Genomic DNA, 11,770 nt, shown 5'->3' with positions numbered 1-11,770 from the left:
TCCCCCAGACCCGCCCCCTCCGGTGACGTCATCGCCCGCCCCTTGACCTCACGGTCCTGCCCCCTTCCCTGCCTCCCAATATCCAGCAGCGGCTGCGTCTCAGGAGGCGATGGAGGGCTCTCAGCCGGTGGCCGCACGTCAGGGGGAAGAGGCGTCCTGCTCCTCCTGGGGGGCCGGCAGGTGAGAGGACGTGTGTGGGCGCGAAGAAGCAAGGCGTGGCGGGCAGGACCCAGAGCCCGGCTTTCTGCTTCTCCCCCTAAGGCGGGCAGGGAGTGCGCGAGAGGCCGCGGGGCTGGCCAGAGCCGGCCCTGGGCGGCTAGGGGAGCGCGCGGTGTGGGTGTGGCGGCGTGGGCTCCGGCCTCTGCGACTGCCGGCTTCGTTGAGGAAAAAGCCCACTTATCGCCCCTTTCAGCGCTTTCTCAGTTCCGGTTGGGGTTTGCCATTCCTCCTTCCTCCCAGTCACCGGACGTGGAGGGGAGGGAGGGGCTCCGGCGGGGAGTTCTGGTTCGAGTCGCTCGGTGTGAGCTTCCCAGACCTGGTGCCGGACACCTTCCCTCCTTTCGATAAAGTGAAAGCTAAGCTCTGCTGTGCGCTGTCCTCCGCTGAGATCCTCTGAAAACTATTACCAGAGGGAACTTGGTAAAAATGAATCAGTGGTAGTCAGGACACTCTGAGGCCTCTGTTGACTGCACTTTAAAAAGAAAGAAAGAAAAAGAAATCCAGGAAAAAAACACGAGTTACCCATTCTTATTTCCCAGTTGGTGTTGAGGTTCACGTCTTTTCCATTCTGGCAAAAATAGAGGGGAAATGTGCGTGTAGTTCCTGTTTCAATCATTTCGTAATTAATAAAGCGGATAGTTACATTCTGCCCACTACCAGAATACAATATGCCAAAGATAAAAGTGGTGCAGATTTGATTTTGAGCTAATGTGAGTGTTCACAAACCTGTAGCATTTTCACCAGCTTCAGACTGAAGGGATGCTTTTTGGTACCATGGTATTGCCTGCCATTGCCAGCATTGCCGAATTTACTTGGGAGATATTATGTAATACAAACAAAACCTTCCCTTATTTAAAGCATTTTTGATCGCCATGTAGACCTTATCATAAGAATGATTTTTGAAATATTCCAGTAAGGCAGAACTTTATGAAAAGTAGGTGCCAGTTGTATTGTTAAGTGACAGAACTGGTTAGAATGTAATGCTCTACTCATGTTTACTTAAGAGCTTTACCCACTAGACTATTGCCCTCCATGCAAGGAAGATAGCTAGTGAAAGTATACCAGGGATAAGAAAGCTGTAATAAAAATTTTTGTTACAGTGCCAGGGTATATTGTGTATTTGTGTGTTTTTATTAGCTAGAAGCTGATATCACTTGATCATCTAATCAATATTTGATAACAGAAATAGTCACATTTTGATATTATATTTTCAAATACTTTGGCTTGTATAGCAACACCAGGCCTAGAAAATAAGTTTCCAAAACTGGATTTTGTGCTATCACGTTGTTTTTAGAATCCTGTGATTGATAATTAGAGCTTCCCAAAACCTAGAATGGATCACACTTTTGCCAAGATGATATTGATCTTAGCTGTCACCGTGGCTCAGGCCCAAATGTCCCAGCTGGTTCCCTCTGGCCAGGAACTATTTCTGTTTCCCAGTGTTTACCTATTATCATTTTTCTTTCTGTGCCATGCTGTGAAAAAATTGGAATGAACTGCGGTAAATGATACATCACTTTGTGTCTTGTTACACTAGTATGTTTAACCTTTTTTTAATTTTTAAAATTCATTTAACATATTTTTTTTTTTTAGTGCTTTCTTCATGCCTACTGTGAGAGGCAATAGGCAGTATAATGTGGTTGTCAGGAGCTAGACTGATTAGATTCAGGGCTCTGCCATTTACCTGCTCTGTGACCATGGGCATATTATTTAAGTTAATCTCTGTCAGTCTCAGGTTTTTTCCTCTGTTCAATGGAGACAGTAATAGTGTCTATCTCATAAAATTGTTGAAAGGGTTAACTGAGTTAGTACATCTAAAGCACTTAAAGCAGTGTGTGACACATATTTGCTCTTGTTATTAAATGTCAGGTACTGTTTTAGGGATTTGGAATACAGTAGTGAATTCCTAATGGATCATATATTCTATAGGGGAAGGCAGATGATAGTTAATGATAATGAAAAAAATACATAATTAATGATTTGAAGAAAATACAGCAGGTTAACAAGTTAGGGAGCCACTTCGTTGATTGTGTTACTAAATCAAACTTGGTCTGCTTCCCCAATGCACACCAAAGCCAATCTCCTGGCACCAGGTAATGGTGAAGAAAAGTACAGTTTATTGCAGGGCCAAGCAAAGAGAATGGGCAGCTCATGCTCAGAAGACAGAAACTCCCCATTGGCTTTCAGGGAAGGGTTTTTAAAGACAGTCTGAGGGAGAGGGTTGTGGGGTGTGTGATCCATGCTCAGTTCTCTGATTGCTTGATGGTGAGGTAACAGGGTAATGTTTTTGGAACCTCAATCATCAACCTTCTGGTTCCAGCTGATCAGCAGTTCAGCACACAGTTAACTTCGTCCACCTGGTGGGAGTTCTAGCATCTGCAAGACAACGAAAGGTCCTTGACTTTGTTTTATGGCTAAACTGTTATTACTTTGACTGCTTTCCTTTGTTTCTACATTTTCTCATCACTTTGATTAAATTTGCTCTTTGGAACTCGGGGAAAGCCTAGGAGGCTAAAACTTTTGTACAAACAAGCGGGGAGGGGAAATCTGTCCCAGGGAAGGCCCCACAGGGTCCTGCTCAGTTTCAATGGGGTGATCTCAAATGGTCTGTGATGTTTGTGAAGCAATATTTTAATAGAGGCGTAAATGGTAAGAGTCAGTTTTTCAGAGATCTGAAGGAAGAACATTTGAAGCAAAGGGAATAGCGAGTATAAAAACACTGAAGTGATAGCAAGCCTGGCTTTTTGAGAACCATCAAGTAGGCCAGTGTAGTTGAAGATAGTGAGCAAGAGGGAGAGGTGTGGGCGTTGAGGTTGGACAGGTAACTGGGAGACATACATAAAGGCCCTATTATGTATGCTAAGGTGTTTGAATTTTGTTCTAATGGTAAAGAAAACTTACTGAAGGATAATTCTAAGTTAGGGAGTAATGTCTGACTACATTCTAAACGTTTTAGCCTGTTAGATGGAAAATTAATTAAAGGGAAGGGCAATAGAAATAGAATAGTTTAGGAGGCCTTTGAAGTAGTTCAGATGAGATATGATGATGGTTTGGCCTGAGATTGTATTGACTGAAATGGTGAGAAGTGATCAGATGTGAGATCCCTTTTGAAGGTAGAACTAACAGCGCTCACAGATAGAGAAAATAAGGGAACAAGTAAAGATCCTTAGATTTTTGGCCAGAGCATGTGAGTAAATGGTGGCATCATTTGCTTGGTGGTCCCAAGTGAGTTGGGAAAGACTGGGGAAGAATAGATTAAGCAAGGGAAATTGAATTCTATTTGAGGCTTGTTATTTTTTTTTTTGTTTTTTGTGGGATTTTTTTTTGTGGTACACAGGCCTCTCACTGTTGTGGCCTCTCCCATTGCGGAGCACAGGCTCCAGACGCGCAGGCTCCGCGGCCATGGCTCATGGGCCTAGCTGCTCCGCGGCATGTGGGATCTTCCCGGACCGGGACACGAACCCGTGTCCCCTGCATCAGCAGGCGGACTCTCAACCACTGCGCCACCAGGGAAGCCCGAGGCTTGTTATGTTTGTGATACCAGTTAGACATCAGAATAGAGATATTGTTCTGGCAGATGCATAAAATCTGGAGGGCAGAGGAAAGGTCAAACATGTAGAAATAAGCTTAGATATCATTATATGGTAAATTCCGAGTGTGTATATTATAGAAGGTTTATGGGGCACTCAAATAAAATTGCTAAAATATAGATCCATCAGAATATATGTAGCATTGATAAACAACACGTGAGAATAAAGCAACCATGGGCTCTAATTTTATAATACAGGGTAGGCAGTCAGTGAATTTAATCTTGATCTATTTTTAAAATCTAAATAAAGTGGTAAATAATAAAATATATATCTGGTTTGTAAAACCTGTTTTAGTAACTAGTGAATCTGATCCCATGTATAATTGAATATGAGTATTACAGAATATGAGTATTGAATAGCCATACTGGCCCTTATAAGTTATGTTTTCTTTTTTCAGTGTGAATACAAATTTGCCCAATATGCCAACAGAATCTGTGGAGATTGATGATGCATTATACAGGTAAGAACATTATGGAAACTGAAACATTTTCCCCATTCATTGTTCTCCAGTAACGGAGTAGTTTTATTCAAAGACACCACTAGGCCTATGCAGAATTTTGTAATATACATTCTAAGAGTTCCACTCAAGTTAAAAATTCAGGTTTCTTTTTTTGTTTTTTTTTGTTTTTTTTTTTACTATAGGCTGAAAGCTTGAATAATATTTAAATCTTGGTTGTGTTAGGTTTAGGTGATATGACTAAAAATGATTTTGCTATCCACTACAAAATATACCTCTTGTTTCTGGACAGGAGTACATATTTATGTTCTTGATAGTGCAGGAGTCTCATGAAAGACAGTTCATTTCACTTTAGTTAGTTATACAGTAGCATCTAGAGACCATGTTAACTTCAGTGTGATCTCATTAACAACATTGCATGTTTGCACTGTATAGACAGTGGAGAAGTATTTTGTGATTGAAGAGCTGTGATTTGAATGGAATTTAGTGGGACTTTTTTTACCATATTTTTTCATGAAATAAAAATACTTTTTTCAAAATTAAAGAAAAATTAAAAACACATAAATTGCTGTCATTTCTAGTAGATACTTTGAGATGTTTGCATGAAAGATAGTATACTCTCAGTTTAAAAGTTTTTAGATTTCCTCTATAACTAATCATGAAAAAATAAATTTTATGTAGGTAAATTTGGAACAATAGGCTCATCATGTATTTTGGATTTCTTTCTATATTTTTTTATGTGGGATGCAGAGTCAATTTTGAGCAGTTTAGGAGGAGCTGATACATACCACCTGGTATGTTGATTTCAAGTCACATTTTGCGCTATACCTTGGAAGAAGAGATAAAGACTAACTTGTTTTGCTTACGTGAAAACTGTTTCACCATGTGGTCTCCTGACTATGATTATACTTCCGAAGTCATCTTAAATTTGGACTCTTCATCTGTAATTACGATGTTCTTAATGTCCTTCTGATCATATTCTTAGGAAAACAAATGGCAGCTCCTTGAGATAACATTGGCTAATTTTTTTCATTATTTGTTACCGTCCTTGTGAAACATTTTTATATCCCTCCAATCCTATAATGACTGATAAATGAACATAATTTTCAGTAAACCAGAGATTAAATTTTCCATTTGCAAAGCTAGGTAAGTAGGCTTACAGTTCACTTGTAGTCAGTTCGCTGGACTGAAAGTAATAGAATACAGCAATTTAGGTATCATATATAGCAGTTCATATATGATCAGGTATTGCTGGATCATAAGGTAGTTCTATTTTTAATTTTTTAAGGAACCTCCATACTGTTTTCCATTGCATCTGGACCATTTTACATTCCCACCAACAGTGCACAAGAATTCCAGTTTCTCCACATTCTCACCAACACTTGTTATTTTCTCGGGTTTTATTTTTGTTTTATTATAGCCATCCTTACAGGTGTGAGGTGCTCTCTCGTTGTGTTTTTGCATTTCCCTGATGATATGTGATGTTGAGCACCTTTTCATATTCTTGTTCACCATTTGTGTGTTGTTGTTGGAGAAATGTCTAGTCCTTGCCCATTTTTTAATTAGGTTATAGGCAGGGTGGGGGGGGGTTGCTATTCAGTTGTAGTTTCTTATATATTTTAGACATTAAACCCCTTATCAGACACCTGGTTTGCAAATATTTTCTCGCATTCCATAGTTTGCATTTTCATTTTGCTGATTGTTTGCTTCACTATGCAGAAGATTTTGAGTCTGTGGTAGTCTCACTTGTATGTTTTTGCTTTTATTGCTGTGCTTTTGGTGTCATATCCAGGAAATCCTTGCCAAAACCAATGCTGAGAAGTTTCCCTCCTATGTTTTCTTCTAGAAGTTTTATAGTTTCAGGTCTTTTGTCTAAGTTTTTAATCCATTTTGAGTTGATTTTGTGGATGGTATAAGGTAGAGGTCTAAATTCTAATCTTTTCATCTTTTGTTTTGGAAATCCAGTTTTCCCAATGCTATTTGTTAGTCCAAACCTACCTTTTCCTCTGAGTACACTGGCCATACTAGACTACTTCTTACCATAGTTTATGCGTTTACACCTGTTGTCTTTTCTTTTTTCTTTTTAGTTTATTTTTGGCTGGGTTGGGTCTTCATTGCTGCGCAAGGGCTTTCTCTAGTTGCGGTGAGTGGGGGCTACTCTTATTGCAGTGCGTGGGCTTCTTATTGCGGTGGCTTCTCTTGTGGAAAACGGGCTCTAGGCACACATGCTTCAGTAGTTGTGGCGCATGGGCCCAGTTGCTCCGCAGCATGTGGGATCTTCCTGGACCAGGGCTTGAACCCGTGCCCCTACATTGGCAGGCAGATTCCCAACCACTGCACCACCAGGGAAGTCCCCAAGGTCAATACTTTAAATACTATTTATTTATTCCTAAATATTGTCATTGAAATTTGTTTAATATTTACTAGGTATACAAGTTTTTCCCAGATATGAATAATTGAATCTCAGGTTATAATTATTTGTAAACATTTAGGCTTTCCTACGAAACTGAAACTCTGTAAAATCTACAAATCTTGAATGTTAACTAAGTCTGATATTTGTACATATATTTAGGTAGGAAATATTTTTAGGACAGTTTCAATACCTACTTTAACAAAGTGGTTTGCTAAATATATTTCACTTTTTTCTTACTACTCAATCTTAAATTACCTCATAGTTACTGATCAACTAAACCTGAAATTATTCTCAGAATCTAAAGATTTCTTTTTTGGGGTGGGGGAGCACTTCTAACAGCATTCTGGGCCCCATCTCTATTTAATTTTGCATCTTTATTGCCAGCAAATTGCTGGGTGAGTTAGACAGCTAGTTAGACTTGAGCCAGTTCTGTAGATCTGCCCATTTCTTTTCCTCTGAAGATATGCCTGAGCCTGCTAATCCCAAGATTTATCTAAAGAAATGAATGAGTCCTAATTTAGGACTAAAGCCTTGGTTTTCTAACTCTGCTTTTACCAAAGAACTCTCTGTTGGAGGTAATTAAAACTAATTCAGATAGTGATACTTTGCTGTCTCTTTTTTTATGTTCCTTGCCTATAGGTTCCTGTGTAAAGATCACTATATGAACAAGGCGTGAATATCAGAGCAGCACCAGGGCATTCTTAGCTTTCTGGATTAATACAGTCATAATAGTATCAAAGCTGTGTGTGTTCTAGTGTAATACTAGAGGAAACTTCTCTGGCTTTTGAGATAACAGTTTTTCTGGATTTGCTTCTACTCCTCTTGACTTCTTTCTGAGATTTTTCTTAGTCTGCTCTTGCTTTGCCTGCACCATGAATGCCAGGTTCCAACTTGAGGATTTTTCTCTCAGTTCATACTCTAGTTCACATCCATTTCCATGATTTTAGCTTTCTGTCTATATTTGAGTCCCTTTCCACAGCTTTCTTCTTCCAAGTTCAAGACCTTTGTTTTTAAATGCACACAGGATGCTGTTTTCTTGTTTGTTTGTTTTGGCTGTGTTGGGTCTTAGTTGAGGCACGCGGGATCTTTTCATGACGGCACGCAGTCTGCTCAGGTTTCTCTCTAGTTGTGATGTGCAAGTTTTCTCTCTCTAGTTGTGGCACACAGGCTCCAGGGCACATGGGCTCTGTAGATTGCAGCACATGGCCTCTCTCGTCGAGGTGAGCAAGCTCAATAGTTGTGGCACGTGGGCTTAGTTGCCCTGTGGCATGTGGGATCTTAGTTCCCCGACCAGGGATTGAACCCGCATCCCCTGCATTGGAAGGCAGATTCTTTACCACTGGACCACCAGGGAAGTCCACAAGGTGCTTTAAAGGTAAACCAGGCAGATGTTCAGCAAATAACTACCTTTTTTTTAATTGACATATAGTTGATTTACAATGTTGTGTTAGAATATCTACTTCTTAGAGAAACACTATGGTACAGTGATATGAACATGGTCTCTGGATTTAGAGGATAATGTTCACATCCAATCCTGACATTTATATGAACCAAAACTAGTTATTTAATCTTTCTACTTCTCATGTGTAAATAAGAATAACATCTCTTAAAAATAATATCTAAGTCTTAAAGTGTTCACGCAAAAACTTAATATAAAATTTTCAGCCTTAAGTAGCACTCAACACCATTGGAATCCTTTTCCTTCCCTCTTCCCATTCTCAAGCTTAATTAAATGGTGCCACACCCACTCAGTAACCTAAGCTAGAAACCTTGGTGTCATCTTAGGTTATTCCCTGTTTGTCATCTTCCAAATTAACTTTTTTAAATCCTTTATTTTTAAACAACTCTTAATTCCAGCTCTTTCATTTTTCTCTCCCTGCATTTGGAATCTCTCAATTGAGCTATTATAATATTCTTTTATGTGTTCTCTTTAAAACTATTCTTGTCTCTAATCCATCTTTCATAAGTTATTCAAAGTTGTATTTTTGGCACTTACCTTGGAGTCCATGGCTTCTTGGCTTAAAATCCTTAAATGATTCCCTATAATCTACACTGATGAGGCCAAACTGTACAATACACATTTAAGCCCTTTTATGGATACAGCATAACAGTAGCTGACAGTTTGAACTTAGGTATTAGATATGAATTTGAATCATTCTCCATCATTTATTAGTGTATGATCTTAGGTTACTTAACCTTTAAGTCCAATCATTTCTTTCATTTATTCATTAAATATTTAATGAGAAAATGTGCACAAATTGCAAATAAATCATGAAGAATAGTACTGTACCTATGAATTCAGTAGCTTCTAATTTACCATGAGTTATGGCCATATCTTTCTTTTTAGACTCCATGTCACTTCTCACCACTTTACACTCTGACATCCTATTCTTTAGCCTTGTTCAAAATTTATGTATATATTGTCAGGGTCTAGGATTTGATTTTGCCCTATTTACAAGCTAAAAGCTAGCCTATTATTCTTTAGTGGATGCTAACATAAGGTGTGAAACATCTGGGTCAGAGACAGAGGATTTCATTACTTATAGCAAACAGCATGGGCATCAGCCTGCCCACTGTTATCAGTGGGCATAATTTGTGTGACTTAAATTTTTTTAAAGCTTTTTAGTGCAGAATATGGTTTATCTTGATCAATGTTCTGTGTGCATTTGGAAAAAATGTGTATTCTGTTATTTATTGGATTGTCCTATCAATGTCAATTAGGTCAAATCGATTAATAGTGTTGTTCAGCTCTTCTGTATCATTACTGATTTTCTGTCATTCTTTATATCAGTTACTGAGAGAGCGGTGTTGTCCATAATTTCCTGTTTGTATATTTCTTATTTCAGTTCTACCAGTTTTTGCTTCACATAGGTTGAAGCTCTGTTATTAGTGCATAAACATTTAGAATTGTTATGTCCTCTTGATGTATTGACCATTTTATCATTATGAAATGGCCCTCTGTATCCCGGTGATTTTCTTTGCTCTGAAATCTGTTTATCTGATATTAAAAGTCTGCTTTTCTCTTGCTTATTGGTAGCATATCTTTTTCCACCCTTTGACTTTCATTTGTGTATTCAAATTGGGCTCCTTATAGATAGAATATAGTCGGATTTTTCTTTTTATTCAATCTGACAGTCTTTTTTTTAAATTAATTAATTAGGCCGCATTGGGTCTTAGTTGTGGTGCGCAGGCTCTTCCTTGCAGCGTGCGGGCTTCTTTATTTGTGGCGCACAGTCTTCTCTCTAGTTGTGGCACACGGGCTTCAGAGCGCAAAGGCTCAGTAGTTGTGGCACGAGGGTTTAGTTGCCTCGCAGCTTGTAGGATCTTAGTTCCCTGACCAGGGATCAAACCCGCGTCCCCTGCATTGAAAGGTGTTTTCTTCACCACTGGACCACCAGGGAAGTCCCTGACAGTTTGTCTTTTAATGGAGTGTTTACACCATTTAAATTTAATGTGGAATATTGATACTGTTTTTGCTGTTTGTTTTCTAATTGCCTAATCTGTTACTGGTGTTCCTTTTTTTCTCTCTCTTCTTTTTTTTTGTTGAATAATTGAGTATTTTAATTATATTTTATCTCCTTTAATTGGCATGTTACTCTACAGGTGTCCCTCACTACCCTTGGGGGATTGGTTCCAGGAGCCTCCATGTACACCAAAATCCATGGATGCTCAAGCCTCTTACATCAAGTGATGTAGTACAATGAGTGCAGTTGGCCCTTCATATCCTCAGATGTGAATATGGAGGGCTGACTGTATATTTATTGAAAAAAATCCACGTATAAGTGGACCCACAGAGTTCAAACCTGTGTTGTTCAAGAGTCAACTGTACTTCTTTCTTTTGCCTTTTTTAGTGATTACTTTATGGTTTATAGTGTACATCTTTAATGTGTCACAGTGTATGTTCAAATCTTATTCTGTCACTTCCTGTATGACATAAGAAGGTTACAACAGTGTACTTCTGTTTTTCCTGTTCCAGGATTTGAGTTATTGTTGTCTTAACATTTTACTTCTACATATGTTATAAACTCACAGTACGTTATTGGTTTTGGCTTAAGCAGTCAATTATCATTAAAAGAGATTTTAAAAATAAAGAAAAGGGGGTTTTGTATTTATCCATAGATTTGTCATTTCTGATATTCTCTATTCCTTTGTGTAAACTAAGATTTCCATCTGGTATCATTTTCCTTCTGCCTGAGGATTTGCTATAACATTTCTTATAGTGAAGGTCTGCCAGCAATGAATTCTTTCACCTTTTGTATGTCCAATGAAGTCTTTACTTCCTTTTTTTGAAATTGAGTATAGAATTTTAGGTTGACAGTGTCTTCCTTTCAATGTTATAAAAATGTTGTGCCGCTGCCATCTGATTTGTACTGCTTTCCTGGGAGAAAGTTGTCATTTGTACCTTTCCTCTGCATGATCTGTTTTCTCTGATTTTTTTAATATTTCCTCATCATCCCCAGTTTTAAACAATTATGATATGCCTTGGTATAGTTTTCTTTATATATCTTGTTCTTTGTTTGTATCATGGTCTGTGAGTTTATTGTGTTCCTGGAAAAATTTTAACTGTTTAGTTCTTCAGTTTTGTTTTTCTCTCCCCCTTTCTCTAGTCTCTTTCAGGGACCTCAGTTTCACATATATTAGACCAAGTGAAGTTGTCCTGCAGCTCATTTAAGGTCTGGGTTTGGGGGTTTGTTTGGTTTTTTTCCCCAGTCTTTTTTGTTTTCATCTCTGTGTTTCAATCTGTAAAGTCTATTGCCATGTCTTCAGGTTCACTTCTGCAGTGTCGAATCTGTTGTTAATTCCAGTCAGAGTATTTTTTATCTTAGATTTTATAGTTTTCATCTCTAAAAGTTTTGCTGCTTCTTGAGCATATGAATTATATTTTTAATTATTTTAATGTCTGTTTACACATTCTATCATCTGTCATTTCTAAATGTGTTCTATTGTTGATTTTTCTGTTCACTGTAAGTTGTATTTTCTTGCTCTTTTGCATATCTGTAATTTTTTAGTGTATGTCAGACATTATGAATTTTACATTTTTGGTTGCTGGATAACCTTGAATTCCTTTAAATATTCTTGAGCTTTTTCAGG

The 11,770-nt window shown here is 38.3% G+C and overlaps 1 protein-coding gene across 2 annotated transcripts in view; it reads left to right on the top strand.

Annotated features, from left to right (window-relative positions):
- Window positions 1-46: 46 nt before the first annotated feature.
- The window catches only part of UBA6 (ubiquitin like modifier activating enzyme 6), an 81,328-nt gene continuing 69,604 nt past the window's right edge, over window positions 47-11,770 (top strand). For both annotated transcript variants that reach the window (XR_009564029.1, XM_030880679.2), the window contains exons 1-2: window positions 47-180; window positions 4,207-4,269. Coding sequence is in view for 1 of the 2 variants with exons in the window: in XM_030880679.2 (XP_030736539.1) it covers window positions 110-180; window positions 4,207-4,269 (134 nt within the window). In the remaining variant the exon portion in view is untranslated. The remainder of the gene's footprint in view (window positions 181-4,206; window positions 4,270-11,770) is intronic.

The sequence above is a fragment of the Globicephala melas genome, chromosome 5 (assembly GCF_963455315.2).
Source record: "Globicephala melas chromosome 5, mGloMel1.2, whole genome shotgun sequence".
In the NCBI taxonomy this organism is placed as follows: domain Eukaryota; kingdom Metazoa; phylum Chordata; class Mammalia; order Artiodactyla; family Delphinidae; genus Globicephala; species Globicephala melas.
The sequence above is the reverse complement of the archived record's forward strand: the minus strand, read 5'-3'. Positions and strand labels throughout refer to the sequence as shown.